The sequence below is a fragment of the Stegodyphus dumicola genome, chromosome 1 (genome assembly GCF_044657685.1).
Source record: "Stegodyphus dumicola isolate Sdum_Otavi_A_Nest chromosome 1, ASM4465768v1".
Taxonomy (NCBI): Eukaryota; Metazoa; Arthropoda; class Arachnida; order Araneae; family Eresidae; genus Stegodyphus; species Stegodyphus dumicola.
Window position 1 is genome coordinate 85,400,240 of NC_140768.1, and position 26,840 is coordinate 85,427,079.

Genomic DNA, 26,840 nt, shown 5'->3' on the forward strand with positions numbered 1-26,840 from the left:
ATTAGAGGCTTGGCGTACAAAATGGAAAATTAAAATCAACGTGGATAAAACACTGCCCATTATGTTCACCAAAAAGAGCAAATTCAAGGAAATCTCATCTTCAGTGGCACCACTATTCCCTGGGCCAAGCAGATCATTTATCTTGGGGTGATCCTCAACTTTTAATTGCTCAAAACAGTGTTTTATCAATTGACAACAAGTTAATCATTTATAAGTCCATTCTCCGTTATTACTATGTTATGCTAGTCCAGTTTGGGCTTATACCAAAAAATATGATAGGAAAAAATTACGGACTTGCCAATATTCTGTTCTTAGAGAAATAGTTAAAGCGTAGTGGTATATCCGCAGCAATAGAATTTATAAAGAACTGGAGCAACTATGCTCACATTATTATAAACGTGCTAAAAGCTTTCATGAAAGCAAAAACAATTCACAACCCGGACATTAAGATTTGCAATTATGACTACAATGACCTAGCAAATATGGTCCATGGCCCAACTGAATGTACATATTATGTAATATTTATTATAATGTCTTTACGGTTTATGTTAACCTTCTCTTATGTATTTGCTATGCATCCTTTTTAGTCTTACGTTCATGATATTTATATCTTACTTATGGGATTCAAATTATCAGTGTTCGCCTAACCTTGCCTTTATCCACACGCTCACCAGCTCGACGACTTTTGGCCTGCATTCATTTGCCCTCGCTTAATATTTTAATTAGCATTCCCTAACTTCTGGCTTAAATATAAATTCTAAATTATTAATTATTCACTTTAAAAACTTTATTATAAAAAAATTACCTTAGATATATTTTAGGTTATTTCATCATACTATTCGCAATTCTTAAACTGTTTCACAAGGGGTAGAGCCTTCTCGCTCAGGTACCCTGGTGTACTAATAAACACCGTTCCACGGATGGAGTTAAGACACGCCATCACCCTCGATGTTTCCTAACCCTCCCCCGCCGAACCCCTTCTATGTGCAATCTCCAAAAAGATTGTTGTAGGGGGGGGAAAGAAGCTTGGCGGTCGTTATGCAAGGTCGCCTCGGCACCGGGTTGAGTACCCCGGATATATAGTGTTCTCAGGGAATGAAAGAGTGTGAAAATGACAGTACTTCTGCGGAAATAATTAAATATTGATGTTCCAATGTCGCCAATAGTTATATTTTGTAAGGTGAGAGCTTCACAGAAATACAAAATGATCTGCTTGGTCTTTATCATGTTGCAGGAAGATTTCACTGCATTGGATACAATGTAAATAGAAGCAAAGAGCTGTATAATACATGTGTAGAATATGTGTAATAAATGTGTTTTTGCATTGATGTCATTCTGTATTCTATAATCTAGTGGTAAATTTCTCTAAATTAAATAAAAATTTATTAATGCAATTATTTGTTTCTAATTTTACCTCTTCTCCGTCGGAAAATTTTCTGCGGATGCCTATATCCGATACACTTTATTTATAAAAGAATTAATTTCAGTGCTTCAAGCTATACTAGTCTACTGGTTCTCAACTTATTTTGTCCCATGCAGCCTTTCTTCATTCCTAGATCATTCCCCCACCTTCCTTTCCAAATTTTTAAAATACATATATAAGTTTATTTAGATTATTTTCTAATGTATTTTATAAATTAGAAAACAAAACGTACAGAAAATGTTATTAAATACCAAAACTTGAAAAAAGTAGTTTTTATATTCATAAATAAAATTAAATACTTAAACAGCTAAATAAAATGCTGACCGAATTCCTCCTCCACAGAAACTATGAAATCCCCCCCGGATTAGAACCTTAAGCCTATATAACAGATAAGAGCTGATATGAAAGATTAAAAGTAAATCATACAGCAAGGACAACAAAATAATGCTGGTTATATACTATATTTTTCTATACCAATTTTTCTCTTCGTGTGTTACTTGAACAAAGGGTCATCATGTGGTATGCGGTCTACCGCTTCTAGTTATTTATATTTTTTATATGGTGGTACTACAATTAGCTGTTGATTTAATCACTTCGTCCTGCCATTTTTTTTGTAGGTTTGAATTTAAAAAATAGAGTTTTAATGGCGCTATCTAAGATATATAAATGATAAACAGTCGATAGCATACTAAATGATTACCGAAAAAAGTGGCATTGCAAAATATGCAATTTAGGCTATCATTATGATAAACGATTTTCTAAAAATTCATACTCAGCTTGCAACTTTTAAAAGAAATGGTATTTTCTCTTTGCACTCTAACTATAATATCGAATGGGGGAGGAATAGAAGTTTTGTTAGCTATAAACGTCGAGCGCAAGAAAATAGTCCTGAGAATAACCGACACAAATGATCAGTAAATATTAATTTTAAAATCTGTACAGACAGTTTGGACCATCGAGTCCTTGAAACAACGCAGCTTTCTGTTTTATTCGCCTAAAAAATGTCTATATCACAAGAGGATCCTGCCTTGCAAATGATCTTGAAAATTATAAAATGAATGGATTGTGAATTCCTGAATTGCTTTAGCGCTAAAACTAATAAACTGAAAGGACAATAAATTTTTTTAAAGACCCGGATACACCCCTGGACCTAACTCTAACTTTAGTATAAATAATTCTTATCCTGCGGTTTTCCAACATTATGTATAGAACATTCGTTTAATGATTTAAAAATAATAAATTGTTAATTCCATCCAAAATTAATGTTTTACAGATAAAGATAAAAAAACAAGCCGTGCCCGATTTTGAAAAGAAAATAAAAACTTTGCAAATAGTTATTTGATAGAACTTCCAACGAATTAATCGTACAATAGGGATTTGCTAACTATGGCTTGGCGAATGTTATTTAGCAATAGCTACACCCACCTGTCAAGAATAGAATAAATAACATTTACCTTTTACGTACTTATAAAGCGCAGTTGCATGTTCTTACAGCAATTCAAAAACTGCAAAGAATTCCGTGATTCATTCTCAGCATGAACAATGTTTACTCTGAAGGATGTTTGCTCGAATGCATGTGATTCCGTGATTTCTTTTCCCGAGAAAAAGGTTACACGTTTAAGTATTTATTTATCCATAAAAAAAATACTCGTATATAAATAAAATAACACGAAAATTTCCGTTTCCTTCATTTTCTGGCTATTTATCGCATATTTTAATTAAAATTATTTATTTAATGAAGTAACTCATTATTACACTGAATTTATTTAATGTTCATGAAGCATGACTGATGAATGAAATATCTTTCCAGTCTAAAAGTGAATCATTATCCCAAAAGAGAGATTAGTCCCGAATGAAATATTATTCTCGAAACGGCATTTTGCGTTGAATCACAATAAATGGCGTATCACTTTTCAAATTCTTGTCACCAAATACTATCGCTCTGTAATATAAAGAAATTAAGTATTGAAGGCTTTGCATGAATGTATATATGTTTCTCGTACTGTAAAAAAACAATGGTAGCTAGAGCCATCAATTTTGAACAACGTACCCTCCACTCGAACAGGGGCACTTGGAAGCCTGAATTTTGAATTTCTTTTATTATCTATTTACTATTTTGTAAAACTTTAACGAATTTTTGATGAACGAACTCCACTATTTTAAAGCGAGCAGTGGCAACAATTTTTTTTTGTACGGAATAAAACTTTTTTATACCCAATGCGGGAGACTGTCTATCGGAAATTCTGAAGATATGCTGTCTTTAAATATCTTGTGTTTTTACTGCTGAATCTAATTTTATGTGGTGTAAGCGCTAGGAACGAAATTGTTTTAACAGATAAAGTAAACAAACAAAATGTTAATAATAAAAAGAAAAAAAAATTGTAAAGCCATCTTAATAAGAAAACTGTACATTGATATGATGAACTAAGAGAAGACTTTAAAAAAAAAAAAAAAAAAAAAAAGTGTATGCTAATACTTAACACTGCAAAAGCCCCCCCCCCCGGAAAAAAAAAACAAACTAGGGTTATCAGGAGTGAGTGTAACAGCAGATTAGTAGACTACAAGCTCAGCGAGAGCGTAAAAAACCTCAACAAACCCTTGTGCGCTACCGTTGAAATCTGAAGTCTTACAGACTTTTTTAAAATTATTATTTTTATTCTGTAAAGACGTTTATCCTTTTTTTTTTTTTTTTTTTTTTTTTTTAATTTCTGCGAATGAATCCAATGGTAATCTACTATAAGGATTAAAAAAAATCAATTACTTGCACTTGCAATTAACCTCGTTTTACCATGTGCTTATAGCGATTCTTACTTATGTCGTTTACATCTATTAAGTGATAATACGGAAAATCATACGCATTAAAAAAATTAATGGCAAGAATAAATATTAGATATCTTTCAAGTGTCAAAGTGAATAATTTATTTTGTAAACACAAATCTCTAATTTTTATTTTCGTCGAATTAATCCAACGATAATTTACAGTAAAGAAAAAAAATCTAGTACAGGTTTACACTTGCCATTAATCTCGTTTTAGCATAATACAGTTTATGACGATTCAACCTTATTAGTTTTTATCTTTTAAGTGATAATAAAGAAAAACATACGTATTTAAAAAAAATTATATACAATAATAAACATTAGATTTCGTGAGAGAAATCTCATAAATAGTGACCGCAGTCTGACTTATAAAGAAAGAAGTAACAACAATTTGTGACTTTACTTGAAGTCTAAATGAAGTTAGTTATCTCCTTATTAAATCTTTCCCTTAAAACACGAGAAAGGAGCCAACAAACAGTAGTTAGGTATGCTTGTTTCCACTGCATCTTCTGATAACGTAGGGTGATGCATAACTTTTCTCTTTATCAATAGATGACTTATGGCCCGTCATTCACTGGGTGAGCCTCAGTCATATCAGTCTCACTTCTAGTGAAATATCACCAGTTCTTGAATGACAGCTGTGCAGTGGTGATGTGTAATTACAATCCACATTCGAAAGCAGATATAAATTTAGTTACTTTTTATTGATTTAGTTGGGAGCAAATTTATATCGTTTGGGTTTAATTAAACAAATTTTTAAACGTAAGAAACATTTTTTTCTGTTTGCATAATATAATACGAACCTATTATATAAGATAGCTACCTAAGTGAAGGGATGCCTTCGTGAAAAACTTTATAAAACAAGCTGGCTCGTATTCAATTGTGCGTGGGAAAACCAACCACTCAGCCAGCTCATTCTGGCCTGTGTTCGAACCCTAGCCGAACTGCCAAATTCGGAAGTCTTAACCGTTCGGCCACTAATAGAACTCAAATATGCAAAATATGTTAAAGGATAACAGGAATGATTTACTTTGGAACATATGAAAATTTCATCCTGAAAAGTACAAAATAAATAAATAAATAGATAAAAATAAAATTCTAGTCTCAATGAAAAGAAATATGTAAAACTCATTTAAATGTTAATCCGGTAATTTTAGATTCGTTAATTTCTGATTCAGTAATCCGGTAATTTAAGATTTTATTTAAAATTATTCATTTTACTTATTTTGACTGGGTAAGAATACAACTTTTATGACAGGTGTAAAAGTCCTAATGTATATGTTTTTGACTTCTTTCTAAATGGGAACATCTAGTAATTAAATTTTGCCTCACCAATGAATTCAATGTGTTCTGTACAATTAGGAACATCATGATAATTACCAAATACTTGTTTTTAATTTTTAATTTGTGTTTAATTTTCTAAGTCAGAAAGTTTTAAAGATGTCGAGAAGACCGAATAAGTTTTACAAAACATGTTAAATAAATAGATTATTTAAAAAATCAGTTTCGATTATGCTATAAATCAAATAAATGAATTATTGTGTAAAACTCGAAAAATAATGAATTTAATTATGTAATATGTCGGGAATATTTTGAGAGGTAAACGGTAAACAGTTCAGGCATACCTTCACTGTTTAAAAATAAAAGCCATATCATAAAGAGGGTTAATGTTGAAACATTGAACACTTGTAGTTGCAGTTAAGATTTAATTCCTGTCGGAAACGTCTTAGATGCGATATTCCCTAGTGTATAAAAGAATAAGGAACAATGTACCTTCAAAAAGTAAATCTATTGAGGAAGATAGTTCTCGTAGGCTTTGCTGTTAAGAGTTATCTATTTATTTACATAAATAAAGTTTTAAGCAAAATATGTCTTAAATAGTGTCGGTTTCTGTGGTAAATATAGTATACTGGATTAAGTCAATAGCAAAATAGACAGCTCGGAAAGTAAATTTTGCTGAAAATCTGTTTGATTCCGCAAGAAACGATGTTAGACTTGTGTTTCAAAACAGATGGCAGTAACCGAATAAACATTGAATCAATTTCCTCTCCGCCCTCTCACAGCGTTAAAAAATAACAAATCTTATCGTTTCTAATGTTTTGTTCGGCTTTTTTCTTTTTATCTACATTACAAACCCTCCTTTTATGTGATATCCTTATCAGACACCAAATATGAAATGCTGCCATTTAAATATTTGAAAATGTATTATAGTGAATTTTGTGTTATTTAGTTTAAAAATACCATATATGGATTAGAGATGCGGGATTTTACGACATACGGAGGGAGCCAAAAATATGGGTACACTTTTGATAGTAGTGTTATGACTAAAAGTTAGAGAAAATAAGAGAATGTTATCAGAAAGTCAAATTTGAGCCTGAAGAGCATAAATACGAACCAAACTCACTTTTTTATGTCGAACTGCTAGACTTATCGAAAATATCCAATCCTCTGTGTTTTCCCATCAGTGCTACCTAGGCTACATTTACTAGATGTTTCCCATTAATAGCAGTAATTTTTTCCCAACGGCAACCAGTTTTGCACTGTAATCACGTCTTTCCAGTTTCACGTTCTCAAGATTATTCTAAACAGTGCATAAATTATTAGGTAAATCAGACCACTATGTATAATGATCAGGAGCAGCATGACGGATTTCAAACGCGAACGCCCCTATTGCAACTGTAACTTATTGCTGCATTGTTGCGTGTTCAGCACTATCTAAATAATATAAGCTCGAGCACATGATTTCTTATTTCAAATGAAGAGGGAGGGGACGTAGAATTTCAAATTTAATATACCATTCGTACCATTTGCTTCTACTATATATATTCTTCAAACGTATAGCAATATTTCTGACTCATGCAGTAGAATAAATAATATACAGGGTATTCGAAAAATATTCTTATGGGCTTTGTTTTCTTATGATATGATCATGTAGGTCTACGTCTGTAAAGGTGTAACTTCAATTATGTGTCTCAAAACAAAGCAGAAAATTTTCTAAAAGTAGTTTCAGCACTAGAGGTAAGAGGTAATAAATATGAAAACTGTAATATGTAAAATGTGAATATGAAAGTTAACGTTATTAATGTTCTCAATGGATTAAAAAGCCCAATAAAAATTATCAAATTATTCATTATGCTTTAATAGGTTAATTAAAAAAGTCCTATTTCTTTGAGAGAAAATTTCATCCAAATATTCGATAAAAACTTTAGCGATTCATTCATTTATCAATGCTTATTACCTATCGAAATTTCACATTTTATTTTTTTCACAAAATTTAGAAACTACAAAATGAAAATAAGTGTAACACAAATACGAGCCAGTTTCAAAAGAATGATGTATTATAATTGCAAAGAAAATATTTTATGTTTTAATTAAGCATTGATCCCAAAATTAATCAGTAATTAGCTCCCCGTCTTTTTTTTTCTTTGTTGAAAGTTTCATAGTTATAGCTTTAAGAAATTTAAAACAATCGTTTCATATAATAATTTCACGGTAACTGTATTCCTGCAGAAATTTTGTCGCATTTTCTTCGACTGCAGGCGAATCCCACAAGTGAATGTTTTAAAACATATTTTAACATAAAAAATATTAGGATTTGTCTACAAAATCCATTGAAACAGAACCCATACGAAAATGATGACATTGGCTTGTCAAAACTGAAGAATTGTTACGCACATGGCTGCGGCAGTTTGGCACATTCAGAAAATTTTGGTGACTTCTACAAGGTGATTGAGATAATACGTAAGTATTGGAAAAATAGGATTATAAAGATTTACAGTATGAGATCAAGCCCTGGCCGAGGTTTCGGCAGTTTACCAAATATAAATCCTTTCATATTATATCACGCTGCCATAATAATCAGCAAAGTAAGTAAACAAATTCTTAATTCCATAATCAAGATAGTAATTTATTGTAACAGCCATCAGAGCAAGTAGGCAAATTGCTAATTCTGTAATCAGTACAGTAATTTTACAGTGATATTAATTTTCGAGATTATTTTTGCAAATTTAAGGAATTTTTTTAGGTTTCGTAAAAGTCGAATTTTTTGTTATTAAATACACTCCACAAAATTAACGGATAATAAATTCCTGTTCATATCAAAATTATAAGTTAGAAAACTATTATAAAATGTACCAAGTAATTGTTACATAAAATATAGCAGGCAAGTTTCAAAATAAAATAAACATGTAAATAAAAAAACGGCAACAGCAACATTCAAAAACAGTATATTATCATGACTAAAAACAGTTAATATATTATCATGACTACCTCGAATGGACATATGCAGTATTATATGCAGCATGCAGATCGCCATTCCATGCTTATAACTAGATTGTCTACCTGTTTTCTCGAAAAATGCTGGGCCAGTTTAACCAAAGAACGTCTATGTATATAATACATATATTTATTTTAGACAATACATTCAAAAACAGTATATTATCATGACTAAAAACAGTTAGCATATGACTAAAAACAGTTAACACATTATCATGACTACCTCGAATGGACATATGCAGTATGCAGATCGCCATTCCATGCTTATAACTAGATTGCCTATCTGTTTTCTCGAAAAATGCTGGGACAGTTTAACCAAAGAACGTCTATGTATATAATACATATATTTATTTTAGAGAATACATACACCAAAGAATATGTATTGTCTATCTATACAGTATACATATTCTTTGGTTTAACTACTGCATTATTAATGGTTACTCCTATAAGAGGGAAAAACGAGTTCCTAGAGATTCTAGGAGGGGACTGTGCAATGGGCTTCGTAAAGGAACGAACGAAAGGTCACGAATGTGCGCCCCTGAGTCGTAGCATGTCTGTTAGACTGAGATGCGATTGAACACATACTTGATGAGTTCGATGGGGCGAAGTGTTATTATCTTTTAGCCGGAAATCTGGTTCAAGAGCTTTTCGGAAAACAAAACATGGAGATGTAGAACTCTTATTTCTATACCTGAGGCATCATATGGAACCCATGTGATAGATGTACAGTTCCATGCAGCCATCACGACAATGCAACCGCACAGAACAAATCATTGCCATGTAAACTGCGTGTTTCATAAATATTTGATATATTGCTGCAAGTGCTTAGTTCTTGCCATACGAAACTTCATCGAGAATTAATATTTAGACTTAACTTACCTTAAAGATTATAACTATCTTTTCTCGCCTATTAAAATAATTTATGTCCATTTATTTGGCCTCCCGTGATATGGTCCAGGATGTTCGCAACACTGTCTAATAGAAGAAAGCCAAGACAATGTAGCAAGAAAAAGCTCTGACGTCACAGGTAGTCGTCTCACAGCAACCCTCCTCGAAGATGAAGCCATGAAGCCAGGACACAGGAATGTAACCTAACGAGTAGTCGCCCCAGTCGATATTCGGAAAGGGCAACGAAATAAAATAGGCTGTACGCTAGGACAACATTTCTTAACACCTCCTTTTGTTAGGATGTGGTGGTTAGTACTGTACCGTTAGGAAGTGTTGGTGTTCCGTCTTGAACGTTTCTCTGTGAAAGCAGGGATGAGGGGGTCGCAAAACATTCCCAAGCCGAATTATTTCAATCTATGGTACGCAGTAAATCTATTTATGTCTGTTTGGCCGCTGTGAACACCAAAATAATTTGCACTAACTGTTTCTACATGTTGTTAATCTGATTGACGTCGTAGTTGGTATCATTACTTTGACCTTCTCCCCAACGAACATTTTCTGTGTCAACAAATTGTTTCCAAAGTTGAGAAATAATACTCTGTAGAACGTTAATGCTGTGACAGAAATGTAGAACTAGGACTGACAGGCTTCTAATATTCCCGTCACTCGCCACTCAAGATTCCTTTAAGTGATGTTTTTATGACATATTCGACAAAACACTTTACATTAAGCAGATAATCTCTCAGCATAAGGAATAAAAGAAAGTTTGACCTCATCGATTTTAAGCCCGTCACCAGAATTTAAATTGCGATATGCCTTCTTATCAGCGATACGCGAGTTCCGTCACAAGTTTCTGACTTACTACACAGTCAAGGTTTGCATAAACAGTGCTTTTCATGACCTTTTAATTTAATAAGTATGTTTCTGTTATTAGATTTTTTTTTTTTTTTTTAGTTATCATTTAACAAGGGGTTAATTTTGCTTAACAGCGTAAATCGACAAATTTCAGATTTTTAGTTTTTATTTTAAAGTTTTTATCTTACACTAATTTTAGGGTACTTTTATTCATTAGGCTTAAAGAAAAAATACTATATTGCAAAGGAATCGTACTCCAAAATCAAAACGAGAACTTTGAACCTTAAATAATGGCTATCTAAGAGGAGGGATGCCTTCCTGAAGGGTTTTTCTAAGGGAAACTGGCTCATGTACACGTTACACATGGGAAAAACTACGAAAACGCCCATGAAGAGAGCCTGTTCGCGGGCTTTGAACTGAACTACTAGTGTTCAGCGACTTTACTACTCGGCCGCTGGTGGGCTTACCCCAGGAGCTGAATTATGAAAGAAAACCTGTGTACCGATAATGTAATGTACTGAAACTTTGTTCGCTCACACAGTTCTGATCCTGTTGATAATATAACTCGAATTTAACCTATGTGTCGATTTAAAATTACACTACAATGTATTGCGTATTTAGTTGCGTAGTTATTTACATTACTGCTTCGAATTCCTCCCCCACCTCGTACGAAATATTAACACAATTTCTTGGCTGTAAAATTTTAGAGAAATTTCAACTGCACTACCCTTTTTTTCCGCTCCAAAATTACTATTCGATAGATAACAGTTGCCAGTCTTAAAAACAAGATCTAACGAACTGTTAAATTATAAATTCTGACATCTACTACTGATCTTACAAAAGAATATATATTTAGTTAATCTTACGAATTTCAACAGTATACCTTGTAATAAAACGAAAGTTTAAAAATAGTATAATGTTTTCTTTCTTGAATATATCTATTTGATATAGCAAATTAAAAGAAAATGAAAATAATAAACAGTAAGTTTTAATAAACTGGTAGCTCAATCACACGCCGAAAGCTACTGCATTTAATCGTAATAATTTAAAATTAAAGTAAAAATGAAAAGTAAATTCAAAAATTATATTCAGATGCAGTAAAATTGAAGAAATAAAAAAAAAAAGTTGTTAAAAACAGTGCAAACAATCACTGAATAAAATTCATATAAATGAAAAAAAGTTTAATCGTAGAATAATGTAGTATGGAGGAAAAAATTATATAACATTATTTAAAAATAAAAAAAATTCTCCCTTCATGCATTTTTCTTCCTATACCCTGCATTCTGTATGTGTAACGCGTATGACCCAGTTTACCTTAAAAAATCTTCCATCCCTCCCATTAGGCAGATAGCTTTACTATGCTTCGTCGTAATCAACTAAACTTCGAAACCTCAGCATTCTACATTCTTTTTCGCTTTAGCTCCGACCACATGGAGCGAGTATTATTTTGACTTATAATTAAAAAAAAATTAACTAATTATTGTCTTATTCGTTTCTTTCCTTGTCGGGGATGGGCAGCTAACTCCTAGTTTAATTTGTTTCTCCTGATTAAAATTTTTCTACATATGTATTTGTTTATTTATTTATTATTATTATTGCCTTACGAATTGTATATAAGTTGGCTCAGAAAAAAAAAATTTTTTTTTTACATGTTTCGGGATTCCAACCACCCTGATGAAAATATTACAGAAGATGCAAAATTTTTAAATTTTTATTATTTGTTTTTTAACTTTTCTTTCACGTATCATTTTTATGCAGTGATTCATTATATTGTTTTGAATGAATACTTTTTCCGTTTCTACTTTGTCGTATCTGAATATGATTTAAAAAAAATTAACTCAAATTTAAATTATTTGATATAGCATATATATTAACTGATAATTTTAATAAACATGTGCATCACTGATACACTAAATAAAAGTTATATTTATTATTGCAGTATATTTCTAATGCAGCATGTGAGGTACTCGGTTACAGAACAATTGCATTTGCATTAAAGTACCAGGACGTTAAGAAATTGCACTTATTATAATGCTTACCCTGAGAATATTCTGAGCAGCTGACTATATCTTGAGGAGAAAATACCACCTTGAGAGTATTATTCGTCATTATGCGAAGTCTTGATTCCAGCATCGCCAAAGATGAAAATGCATAGCAGCTTCCACATTCTCCTGCATAAATAGAGCAATAGTAATATCAAGCTATACTAATAAAATCAATTTTTAAGATTTTGAGTAGAGGTTGTCAAAATTCTATGACTAGTAACAATATTTTGATGCTTTGCATCTAATTATGTAATGTTCTTTTTCAGCATTTCAACAAATATAATATACTTAAAAATACCCTTTTTACTTCCTTATAAGAAGTATATTTCATACAAGGAAGGTAAATTTCAACGCATATCCATTTTGACCGCTATCGAATGCAATTTAACGCTGTTTTTGCGTGACAACTGTACGTAAGGACAGAATAAAAGACTCTTTTTTCCCCAAAAAAATTATAAAACTGATTTAAAATGAATTCTAAACAGAATTTTTCGTGGCGTCTGTGCGTACATACGTATGTACGTATGTATCTCACATAACTCAAAAACGAGTAGCCTCAGAACGTTGAAATTTTGTGTGTAGGACTGCTATAACATGTAGATGTGCACATCCTTTTTGGTTGCAACCGGCCGCACCAAAGTATATAAATAATTGAATATATATATTCACTCTGTTACTCGGCTCAGTGAGCTCAGTATTTTTATCCTTATATGTTGGTAAATTGTGGATTTTTTGCTTTAGAAAATGATTGAATTATGTTGTTCATATCTTTCGGTTAAGGTTTTTATGCCTTTAGTAAATCTGCAAGCAATATTTATACAATTATCAACAATTTAAAAGCTTTTTAAGTGCGGTTAAGCCTAATTTTTAAATAACATGGCGTACATGTTTGTTTACATTTGATACAGCAGAATAGTAGATTTTTTGTTAATCTAGAGAGATCGCAACAGCAAAGATAACGACTTCATTTATTATTGCGAATTAAATCAGGCTTAATCCATTCTGAAATTTATTCGAGGAAATAAGTGTTTCAGATTTAATTCGTAATTTGTAATATAGATATTTTGAGTTTTCATGCATTTTTGCCTTGTCGCGAAGTGAGAACTGAATTAATTGAGTGAAAAATACTGAATAGTCTGTGAAAAACTTTTTGTTGTTGTTGTTGTTGTCTCCTTAATTTCTTTTATACGTCGTTCTAGATTTATTATAGTATTTGAATAGAACATGTGGCAATGATTAGATAATCCTTCTAATGATATAAATTTTGCGCATTCTGAATTACAATATGAACGAAATATAACGCTGTTAAGTGAACCTTGCGCCAGAGTGTCGCTATGGTAAACAAATATAGTGAATTTTAAAGATTTCATTTATTCTATTGTAGTTTATGCGCTATCGACTAAGTACATTTAATTCAATCCAATAAGTTTAAATGAAATACAAGAAAAAATGCGTATAATTTAATATTCCGTACAAGGAAGTCATGTATTGTTCACATCAGTTTTTTTTTTTTTTCTGTGGTAAGTTAAGAGATAAGGTATAAATTTAAAAAATCCATGCTACCTAAGTGAATCCATTATAGAGTGATGTAGTGAAGTAAACATATAATAAAAATGTTCGATAGAAGTAGAATAACGTGTTTAGAAGGAATCGAATAGAAAAGCAAAATAAATCTGGAACAATGTTTTTTTTCACGACATCAAATCACCGGACTGATGGATAGTCAGCAGACAAAGAGCAAGAAACTACAGCTTCCTACAAAGTACAAAGCATCAGTAGATTCAGTATATTACTTTCATCTAATTTAAACACGATTTTCATTTATGAATGTAAATTTTCATTAATTTATTTGAGTTAGGTTATTATGTTAAATCAACATTCTATGCTAAATGTGCTTAAACACATAGATTCAGAATATTCTTTTCATCTAATGTAAAATAATTAATGTTCTTAAATTCAAATAGTCTTTTCATTTAACGTAAAAAGCCCACCAGCGGCCGAGCGGTAAAGTCGCTGAACACTGGTAGTTGGTCCGAGGTTCGAATCCCGCGAACGGGCTGGCTGCATGGGAGTTTTCATGGTTTTCCCCATGTGTAACGTGTATACGAGCCAGTTTCCCTTAGAAAGTCCGCCACGAAGGCATCCCTCCTCTTAGGCAGATAGCCCTCGAGGCTTTGCCATACTCACAAACACACACACATTTAACGTAAAAAAAAAATTTAAAATACGATTTTCGTTCATGAATGTAAATTTTCATTAATCTATTTTCCAATGCATTTTCTTACGAACATAATCTTGACATACATATCTTTACGCAAGATAACGATTACCAATATACATACTGTGACAAATTTTGTATCCATGTAAATAATTTTAATGAAATTATATGTTAAACTGTAGCATCTTTTGTAAAATGTAATTTGAAGACGCAACGAAGCTCTGCCGGAAAAATAAGATTACAAGGACAAAGTACACTGCGAAAAAAAGGGGGTACAGTTCTATATCTCCCGCTCTATTTGGCCGATTGACACGAAATTCAACTTGCGTTTTTTATGTCTCGAAAGCGCGCCATAGGATATGTATTATATTTATATATAGTACTGTTCTAACATAGGTATTTTGACATAAAATCAGACTTTTTCTGAAATGACATGCCAATTTTTTTCCATATTTCGATTCTACGACTCAAATTACGCCAAACTACCAAGTTTTGTAAAAATCGCGCGAGTAGCTTTTAAAAAATTAGCTTTCAAAATTTTAGCTCCTCAATGTTAATTCAATTTGATATGTGGCCCACCAGCGGCCGAGCAGTAAAGTCGCTGAACACTGGTAGTTCGCTACGAGGTTCGAATCCCGCGAACGGGCTGGCTGCATGGAGGTTTTCGTGGTTTTCCCCATGTGTAACGTGTATACGAGTCAGTTTTCCTTAGAAAGTCCTCCACGAAGGCATCCCGTCCCTTAGGAAGATAGCCCTAGTGTGTTTTGCCATAATTAAATAAACCAAACCAATTTGATATGTATTTATTAATATCTCTTTTTTATTAATTTTATTTGATTCTTTCTTACACATTTCGAAATTTAGGTTCATTCCAAATAAAATTCACCCATTTTTTAAGATTTATTTTTAAAATTAGTATTTTTAAATAATTTTTTCTAAATTTTTCAAAAAAAATTGTATTATAAGCTATAAAATTTTACAATCATCTTAAAGTAGATGTATTTCTAAGCATTACTGCAAAAAATTAGAGCTTTTTATTCAAAATTTCTGAAGATATACGTGAATTTATATATTGGCTCATTTTGAAATTTGGCATATTTGTTGAAAGCGATAATAGCGAAAATGTGGTTTATGCACTTTGTTAAAATTATTTGAAAGTGGGAACGGTGTGACTTTTTCTCCGTTCCGGCATAATGGAAGGGAAAGGAATATAGGTTGCCATATATTAAGAAGTTCGCCATGTGAATTATTCTTAGCGCAAACTGAAAAAATTCCGCCAAGATAAATTTTTGAATTTCTTCATAAATTTCCCACCAAATTTCACATAATTTAATATCTAATAATGAGTCGTAGAATCGAAATATATATATATATATATATATATAAGGTATGTTATTTCAGAAAAAATCCGATTTTGTGTTAAAATACCTATGTTAGAACAATGCTATATATAAATCTAATACATATCCTAAGTTGCGTTTTCGAGACATGAAAGACGCAAGTTGAATTTTGTCAATCTTCCCAGTAGAACGGGAGATATAGAACTGTTCCTTTTTTTTTTTTTTCCCGCAGTGTACCATTGAGTTAAATGAATATCTCTCTAAACTGGCGAGAAATCACCAAAAGTAGCCATACTTGGCGAAAGGTTTGGTCCGGTCTCTGTATATCTGTAATTGATACTTTTATGTAACTGTAATCGTATCTGTCCTTATATGTAACTTTAACCGTATATGTCTTCCAGTAATTTCGAGAAATGGAAGGTAGTAGGGATTTACCAGTGGCCGGGGAAAAGCTATATAAGACCAGAGAGACCATCAATTCTTAGTTTTTAGTAGTTCAGAGCTGACTTCGAAGTACTGACACTCTCTGAATGCTCTTTGCATTGGGTTATATTTAACGTTATTAGTAGGAAGTGGTAACTGCTCGTTGTTGCTCTGTCCTACTGTAAACAGCTGTGCCAGTATTTTTGTGGACTGTGCATTCAATCCATTAATAACCCGTACACAGTAAACAATACCTTTACATAACATAAATATTACCAATATCCATATACATTGGTTATCATAAATTAAGGAAAAATCACAAAAATAGCGATAACTCCTTCAAAAATAAGCCAAACCGTGTAAAATTTGAATATGTTGCCAAGTAAGAGTAGCTGAGTAAAACTGCGATATGCAAATTAGTGGCGCTGCTTTCGGAATACATATGCCGGGGCAATAGGTGATGCTTTCTTGTTACAGGACGACAACGGAAGACCACACAGGGCTCGCATCGTAGATGATTATCTTCAACAGGAAACAAATATGCGCATGGAGTGGCCAGCTCGATCCCCGGACTTGAATCCTATCGAGCACGTTTGAGATGCTTTAGGGAGACGTCTAGCTGCTCTCAATCCGCCCCCTTAGACCCTTGTCTCGCTTGCAACTGCTTTGCAAGAGCAATGGCTCTCGCTTCCTATGGAACTGATAGACCGCATAATTGAAAGCATCACACATCGCTGTATGTGCTGTATTGCTTCCAGAAGCGATCATATTCCATATTGAAGGTACTTTTTCTATAGCAAACTGACACCTTCGATTTGTTAATTTTATACATGTGCTAATTTCTATACTACCATATTTGTCTGGTAATTTCTTTTTATGTTATTTGATACCTTACTATGTGTTGTATATTGTGGGTAAATTTCATTAAGTTCTACATGTATCATTTTCAGTAATCGTGATTTTTGTGATTTTTCCTTAATTTATGATAACCAGTGTATTTGCAGAAGAAACCAAAGAAAGAAGTAGTAAGATATTTTACTAAAATCTACGCTGCATTTTCAAATATTTGAACTTTCTTGAAATCCGGATTCAGAAGTTTCTTCATAAAATATCCTCATCATAACACTTAATATTTCTTACTTATTTAATAAAGTATAACACATTTTCAGTAAAACATTTCGCACAAATAATGTTCAAGTTCTCGCCGCCCAGTCGGTATGGTGGTCAGGGAAGCTGACTGCGATGCCGAAGGGCCTGGGTTCGAATCCCGGAGAAGGCATGGTTGTAACTGTTCGTCCCTTCATAGGAAAGGCGATAGTGGCCCACCTATTAGGTGCCTCCATAATAAAGAGACCACCACATCCGGCCTTGTATAGATTAACGGACTGGGTTACATTTGTAATTGTTTACAATCTGCCATTGGAAAAAAAATCAAGTTTTCATAATTACAGATGTAAATGTATATCATACAAGCTTAATATTAAGAGCTAAATTAGAAATAATCATCATTAAATGTAGAGTATTAGAACATTTACTGTTATTTACAAATTAGTTGAATCAGACGAATTTTGCCTGTTTTTTTGATGAAATGTAAAATCTTGTGATGCATTAGTATGAAACTTGAAAAACAAATCATTTCCTATAAGCAATGTAAATTAAAAATGAGTAGTCTTATGATACCTAATTAGGCCTTAGGAAGTAAGAGTAAGGTAAAGAGATATTTACCTAAAACCTAATAAGAAACAGTCGATAGCTAAATAAATAATGCATTTCAATTTAAGTAAACATTTTTTATTAAAATATGTACTTACTAAAATAACCTTCACAAATTTTCTATTTGGTCTCGTAAATGTAAAAATGAAATATTCTTAGTCATCTTTGTCATAAATAAAACTGCAAGTGACCACGTAACGTTTTTGAGCAAGTGTTCTAAAGTTTATTGACAATATTACTTTGTTAGTTTATTAATAGCTTTTTCGCGAGCTTTTCGATCGTCTGCATTATGCAGGGGTGACGGCGCTGGCTTTGAATGATCGATTGAACATCCTTCACAGATGAATATCTTATGCAAGACTGGTTAAATACTCCGCGTACATCGCGTTGTTAATAATCTGCATACATTGCTCGTACAGTTAAATGTTCCGTCTGCTGGATCTCGGTCGCCGTTCTCTTATCTCTGGCGGTAAGATACTATTTTGGAATAGAGCAGTTTGGATAGTCTGCCTTATTTCACTGTATAAATCTAAAAGTTTACTGGTTTGACATGAATGTAATTCAAAATCATCTGACAAGAGGTGCAAACGCAGCAGGTGCTTTAAAAAATTTCCTGAAGAACATATTGTGCATTTGCGCAAAATACCGCCAACTGATTGTTAGCTATGAAGGATTTTTACGAATACTTGAAATTAAAGATATGTAATTTGTTAATGAAATCATACCACATCGCAGGGCTCCTAGTCACACCGTCAACGGAAGATTCGCAGTTGAAATTATTCTTTTCTGAAAAATTCTGTGTATGAATTCGAACGTTATAATTCTTACTTACAATGATGGAAAGGCGACACGTCCGTTCCAACGACCAACAATTGATCACCTCATCATGATCTTGTGATGACTGGGCCATTTGTCCTAGGGTATCTCGAGTACCCTAAACGTGCTTTTTTGTGCGGAAAAGTCATATTTTTCATACACGGTCTTGGGGTTAGGAAGTTGATTTTACTATCGTAATAACCGAAGTCCGTTTCATCAGACGAACGCTTCTTTTCTAAACGTGAGCCTTATTCCAGTAGTCTTCATTTCGGGCTAGGACGGGATACCGTATTTCCAGGTTTTATTTGCTGGGGTTTCTTCACTAAATTCGATCCGTGTTCCAGACTCAGAATGTAAGTCATATAATTTCTCTCGTAAGATGCATCACTTGCGTCGTACCATAACTCAGTGTGCGAATACAGCAGGAAAGGTCCAGGCAGCTCGTCATTCTGTGTGCGGAGGTGTTGGCTTCTCCGTCAGATTATTTATTGAGCAGAATGTAATCAATATATTTTTCGTGGGTGAGTGCTTCTGCTTCACTTTTCATTTGTTGCAGCGTAGGAGTCCAGGGCTGGGCGGCGACCGCCGTCTTCGAAAAACAGTAGATGAGTCCATTATCCTCTCCGAATGCTTTATCCTCCTCGCAGAATCGAGCTGGAATTATAATGCCACTCGTAAATATTCAGTTTCTAAGGGCTAAAAGGAATAAGTACACTATTCCATAAAGACGGAATATGTCTTTTTTTTTTTTTTTTTTTTTCTCTCCATGAAAATCTTTAAAATAGGAACAGCATTAACTGATCGTCAAATATGTTTTAGTCATCATGAGTAAGTAATAAGCAAGTAAGAGTATAAAGTTACTAATTTGAAGCACAATCGTATAAAATTTGCCATGATGCGAGAAATCTACACTTCTTCACCCGCGAAGAAACTTTTTATCAGACTCTATTAATTTCTAGGTTTTATTTTTTTGGACGATTTTTTGTTAAGACAAGGGCTTTAGGAATAGTCAAACTTTGATTGTGCATTTGTCACTGTTAGTTATCTACCTGATTAGATCTTTCACCGTGATTTAACTTCGCGGTGAAAGAATAGGATATTACGCTTATAACATCATTTCACCATGATGTTATATTTTACTAGCTTATACTCTCTCTCTTTCATATATTATTTGTTTGGTTTTAAGGTTTTGAAAGATTTATACTGCTTCCAGCAGAGAATATTTTTTAATTATGTTCCATGAAAGTATTTTATTTGGTAATTAAAAGTTTAACACTTGTTGTTATTTAGACAGTTTCATGAGTACTTCAACAAGATGAGCAAACGATATCTTGACGAAAGCTGTGGATATTCACACTCATTGTTCCATCAACGGGATGACAGATGTTATCGCTTCACACTTACAGCTTTAATTCATTATAAAAATAACTCTTTTCAAACATTTCTTGCATTTTTTTTTTTCGAAAATAGAAGCACTTCATATACGTAAACTATTACATTGAATCAATTTAATTTTATACTCACATTATCATTTTTCACTATTCAAAACTACTTTAAGTACAATGTTCGATGTTTATACGAATGTTCATAGCCATAAGTTTTTCACAAAAGTGCACTTACACAAAGCTGACTAGAAGAAAAGCTCAATAATTTATATAATATGCAGGAACACAAATCATAATTTTCTAGAATTACTTAAAAACACATTAAATTATTGAAAAAAAACCAATCATATGTTATATAATCACATGTAAATTTCGTACATTCAACAAATTTCTGAAAACGCATTTTAATTTTATTCAAGACTTTTATACAGGAAAATAGTAAAATGCAGATTGGCTTTTGATTTAATTTGTTACTCAAGTTTTACAGTAACGCACTGCGAGATTTTACATTTTATCAAAAAACGGGCAAAGTTTTACTGTTTCTACTGATCATTTGTATATAGCAGAAAATGTTCTAATAAGCTACACTGAATCATTTGTATATAGCAGAAAATGTTCTAATAAGCTACACTCAATTATTTGTATATAGCAGAAAATGTTCTAATAAGCTACACTGAATCATTGTTATTTCATATTTAGGTCTTAATATTGTGTTAAGAAAATAAGATGGATATGCAAATTTCACACTGAATAAATAAATTCTCATGTAAAAACTTTTCCAAGTGAGGTTTCTGTTGTCATTTAAAAATGAATGTTAAGCTTCTGTATAAAAGTCTAACACTTAAAACTTTATCTTGATGAATATTAAAAATTTGTTTTTAAATTTTATATTTATGTTTGGTACTATTTCAATTATTAAAAAAGGTTATCTAAAACTGCGATTTATGTAAGGAAATATTCCTTTGTTTCATTGTACTAGCCTATTCTCTCACTCTCATATACCATTTGCTTGGCTTTAAACGCTTTGAAAGGCTTATACTGCTTCTGGCAGAGAACCTTTTTTGAAATATGCTTCATGATGGAATTACATGAGGTAATTATCATGCTTCAGATGTGAAAAAAGACAAAGTAAAAGCAGCAATCATCAAGTTCTATTTATTTACTCAATAATTGAACAAGGCGAGTAGATGAGAAAGACGATTATAGAACTGAACGTGCAACACTGCGTATAAATAGAGAATATTAGTAAAGACGTTCGTATAGTGTTCTATGGTGCAAACTTTCAAAGTTTCATTAATATTTTGTATTGATGGAAAAAAAAAGCAGCAGCTAAAGAAGGGTAAAGGAAAAAGTATGCTTATCGTCATCGTTATAATACTGCGTTAACGTTTCGGTGAACAAATGACAAGATCAGGATAAGATTGTGAAGCTCCTGAAAGATGATGCTTTTATTTATAACAACTTATAAGGAATGTGTGAAATTCAGTGAATAAGAACTTGAATTAAGTATTCCGTACCTTGATTTCTCACAGGAGACACGAAATTAATACCGTTCACATTACGCCAGTCGAACTCCGCCGGCAGTTGAGATAGACTTTTATCTAGTTTTTGATTTTCTTGAAATGGTGGTGGTGGACTGAAATGATAAAAAGGAAAAGAATAATGTGACTGAAGTTTAGTTTCATACGTTAAGAAATTACCTAATGAGTAAATGGGCTTAAAATTCGGAATTATTGAATGGACTCAGTTAGCCTTTAGAAGTACGCTTTGCTACTCTTTCCCGGATAATTTAGAATGTTACCACGCAGTGCATTTAGTATCTCCCGTACCTAAAACTTTCATAATCAACAGCTGGCACAATGCTTAATCATCAACTTTTATGTAGAAATTATAAATACTTATTTCATCCATTTTTCTCAATTCTCAGCGTTCGCATTTCCCATAAAGGAAAGATTTAATTTATAGAGATGGCTGTGAACTGTTTGCAATCTTCTCACTAATATTTAGTATAAATGTTAGTTTCTGAACCTCGATTACGCTTTTCTTGTGAAACTCTTGTCATTGCTGAGTGATGAAAATTTGAATTAACATTTCCAGTTTTATCGCCTTTTTGCTTTCAATTAAGGGAGCGATTTTATATACTGATCATTAGCCAAATATCCGATATTTTAATGTCATTATTGGACATACTGAGACAGTCATTCTTATAATAGCTTCCAAACTCTGATGCGTTTTCTTTAAAATTACTTAATATTAAGACAGATGATTACAATATGGATAACGGATGCTTATTTTTCCCCCGTACTTTATAAATAAAGCGTCAATGGACTCCAGGACTGAAGTTTTTCGATCGGTCGCGATGGATCTGCCAAATAATGATAAATAGACATGACTATCACTAAGTCTCACATTTTGTTTTCAAATTTAGTGTATTTTCACGAAAAGGAGTCACGAAAAAAGGAGTCACGAAAAGAAGTTTGTTTACATTTGTGCAGAAGACCTTCTGCTGTTACGATTGAAAAGCTTAAGATTGATGAGCAATAAGGTTCCACTAAATTGGTAGCCAATTAAGCAATATCATTACTGAATTTTTTTGAGAAAATCTTTATTTACGAAGAAAAGTGATGTTATACTTGTAAGCCAATAGTAAATCAACAACGATTTCCATGGGCCAGAAAAAATCTGCTTCGGCAAGAAAATACCGAGTTTAGAAACTTTGGATAGGGAATATATTAAAGAATTTTTTGCTTTGTTTGAGATCATTAATAATGAATTCATCTTGAAGTGGAAGGTAGTAGACTTCATGACTTCATATTTTACAAGAAAGTAACTGAATCCAATTTAAGGAAGAATCCTTTACGTTATACTGCAAAAACTCAATCAAGTAATGGAATTTTGTTATCACTTCGTACAATGCAATCCCCATCAAATCTTCGATTTCAAAGAAAATGCAGCAATGTAATCAACTCCTTAGATTTGGGATCTTGCACGATACCTTGGTCCGAGGGGGAGGATTCGTACATTATAAGTGCCTTTCAAAAATTCAGGAAGAACAAGAGAATGAAATAAGATATCGATATTCGGATCAATATCAACTTTTGGATGTTTCTACTAAAAGATCCAAAAGCTCATATTGATCCAAATAAAAGGATTAAGAATGTACCATGAGTTATACTGCATTAGAGAGAATATAACTGGAAAGCTAAACGTGATTGTTTTCTCCAAGTATTGTTTATTACGAGTTTTTTACTTTGTAGTCGCATCGTGCGTATCACACAAAGTAAAACATTTTATACCGAAAGACTTTTAAAAGCCCTTCTTTTGAGATTCTTCAATAACTGTTTCTTTTATTGCATCAGCTTTCTGCCTTTTTGTAAATTTTTACTAAAAATACTAATGAAAATAAAAAGGATAAAACTTTAGTGGAGTAAATGGGTTCATCCCTCAAAAACCGGCTCAACTCAGATATTTTTGCATAAAATGTTGTCACAAAAGTTAGTAAGTTATTCGGTAGACTTAATTTTTACACTTGGATTACAAAAATTTTTAATTTAACTATTTTCTAACTGCTTAGGAAGCAAACTCGTTAATTATTTTGTCAATGCTAATTTTTGTACTCTATCATTTTCAACTGAGAGAAAGCTAAACTGGTAAGCCTTTCCTATTCCATAGAGCTTAGCAAATTTTTTAAAATTAATTTGAATTTTGAGAATCATCGTTTGACCTTGACTGCAGTAACAGGAACCGTTAAATGCGTAATGCAACCTTAGCATGTAAGATAACGGTAATGGAAATGTTAATGACACATCCTCTGGAAACTTTCGCATAAAATCAGTTCTTCTGCTTGGATCTCTTTTTCATATACCTTCATAAGAAATTCGAGATGAATTACTTCATAAGCATAACGAATATTCTCCACATTTGGAAACGATGGCAAAGCTATTCTAATTAAATAAATAATTTCTCAACTGAAAAAGGAAAAATATAAATATCGTTGTCGAAGTTTATTTCATGTTCTTAAATTAAATCTCCAGTATAAAATATCAATTAGGAACAAAGGTCAATATATATAGCTACTCTGCTTCGGGTTTGGAGTCTATCTGAGGGCATAAGACAAGGAGTCCTTTGGTACAAGATATACAGAAAATTCTTCTAAGGATCTCACCAAATGACAAACTAACCTGATCTGGGTTCTAGCACATGTGGGTATTACTGGCAACAAAGCGGCGGACTTGCTTGCAAAATCTGCATCCAATGGCTCCAGTAGACTGGAAAACGCAGTAAGTGTACCGCAGTCTTATTTTAAAAAATCACACTCAATAGCTTTTTACAAGAATGGCAGAAAAGATGGCAAAGAGAAAGCACAGGGAGAAAAACATACAAGTTCTTTCCGAAAGTTACATGCTCAATTAAAACATACAGCGATGGATAAACTCAATTCTACACTGACCATGGTCCCTTCCCACATTATCTTACGAGATTTGGCAAACGAGTCTGAGAATTGTGTGAATGTGGTGCGGTAGGTCATGAAGGTCACTACCTCTTCAAGTGCCCACACACCGATAAATTGCATTTAAAAATACCAAGCAGTGGATACTGGCCGCAATGGGAGGAGAATATCTGCGGCAACAAGCAGGGGAAAATTAAGATAGAGGAGGTGATCAGGCTATTCTCAGCAAGGTATTAAGAAATTACCTCCCTCTCGAGAATTGTATCTTCGCAGCATAATTTAAATAGCACATGGTGGGAGATGCCTTACAAAAGTGGAGTACATTGAGCTGGCAAGTCGCAGGTACCGGAGCAGCAGATTAGTGTAGTTGTCTCTTGCAGTAATATCTAAGTAATTGAACAGTAACAAAGATACTCCCTTGATAGTACTAAAACTTTAATAGCAGTTGCAACTTTTCCAAGCAATTCAGATAAGGAATCAGAAATTTGAGTCACGTAACTCCCTACCTAGCCAGATAGTACTACAACAACTGAAAATCAACAATAGAAAAATAGCTCACTCCGTATAATAGTAACAGGACTGTAAGAGCAAAAACTATGGTAATGTAAGCTTATTACTATCCATTTTGTATGTACTTGTTAAAAATAATGTTGTAAAGCAGTTAAAATGGCATAGAAAATCGAATCAATGTGTAACTGATGTGCACATAACTTTCACGATTATATCTATCTATCACATGTAACTTGTACAAGACAATGTCTGTAATTAACATATTCTATGCTTATACACAGGCCTTGTATGCCCATATAATATTTATATTTTTATACAGAAGAAATAATCTCTTCAGCCAGGATGATTAATAACACCGTAAGACTTTTACAACAAAGTCGGGTCAGTGGTTATCTCAGGCGGCGCTCAGTATAAAATATCGATATATTTTCCTCCTCATTCGGGGGCCTCCTAAGCTTGGGAAAACTGCCCCGTGATAGTTAGGGCCATGGGTATTTCCACTGTCGACCTTTAACCCTTCTGCATTTCTGTTCACTTTCCCGAAAAGAATGTCATCAATTCTTTTTTTGTAAGAACATCTTGTTTGCAGAGTGGGGTCTCTATAAGTAGTGTTTGACTGGGCTTTCTTCTTTTACTTTTCGCTTTTACATGAAATTCCTGTAGAATATTACAGAACCTACAAAATCGCATCTGCCACTTTCCTTCCCCGCCAATTTAGTTCTTTGCAGTTTCGTATAATTATAATCTGTCTTTACTTCTTTTAACTTTCTAAGGAGCACTATGTAGAAGTTGTAGTGTGCTTAATTTAGTTTTAAAATTTTTGCAGTAGAAATACTTTTTTTTTTTAAATTTGGCAGCCGTTTAAATGAAATCTGAATTATTATTTCAACAAAAGCAGTGTCATGTCATTGTTTTCCAAATTACAAAATTCTAATAATTTATACAAACTACAAAATTCTAATAATTTATATCTTGCGGAAGTCAATGTTCTGTTGCTATTACGTTAAATACCTATAATTTGGTTGAGGCTGCATGGAAAAGACATGTAAAACTACTTTCTATTTCAATTATTGTTACTGGGATTACAATTGTTAAAAAGAGTGAGATATATTCATAGGAACAAACCTGTAAATACGAGACTTCAAACCTCCAGCTCTTCGAATCAAATCACTCATGGACATGTTTCGTAATTCAGGATAAGCAAATGCTGTCCAAGACTTCTGTAGTCTATTTATTTCGTTAGCCATTATATTGTGATTAAGAGAAGAAGATCGTGAAGAAGGCCTAGGAAAAAAAAAGAAACTCAGTATGTATGTATAAAACTATGTGCTAAATTAACAACAAAAAAACAAAAGTATTCATTCTTTGTATTTAAATTTTCTCTTTCACAAATATTGTCCACTATTCCTTTGAATTGGTCTATATATCTTAATAACGTGAATCACAATAAACATTGACAGTGAGGGGAAGTTGTATAATTTTTGTCTACCCCTGTCTCACTTTTTCACTTCTGACAGTTATTCAGTGTAGAGTTAGCTACTAGTACTAACAGATTTGTCTTCTGTTACTGATATTGTAAAGGCTCTTTTTATAGCCAGTGTAGATACGTTTGATAATGATATACTTATTCTTCCTGCTTTAAATATAGTATTAAAAATGAGGTAAGCAAAGCTTCTTCTTTT

The 26,840-nt window shown here is 32.7% G+C and overlaps 1 protein-coding gene across 1 annotated transcript in view; it reads right to left on the reverse strand.

Moving 5' to 3' along the window:
* LOC118181606 (dipeptidyl peptidase 1-like) overlaps nucleotides 1–26,840 on the reverse strand; it is a 43,536-nt gene that overhangs the window by 10,004 nt on the left and 6,692 nt on the right. Inside the window, exons 3-5 of the mRNA XM_035350761.2 lie at nucleotides 26,284–26,442; nucleotides 21,716–21,834; nucleotides 12,298–12,429 (exon numbers count right to left, since the gene is read on the reverse strand). Coding sequence (XP_035206652.1) covers nucleotides 12,298–12,429; nucleotides 21,716–21,834; nucleotides 26,284–26,442 — 410 coding nt within the window. The remainder of the gene's footprint in view (nucleotides 1–12,297; nucleotides 12,430–21,715; nucleotides 21,835–26,283; nucleotides 26,443–26,840) is intronic.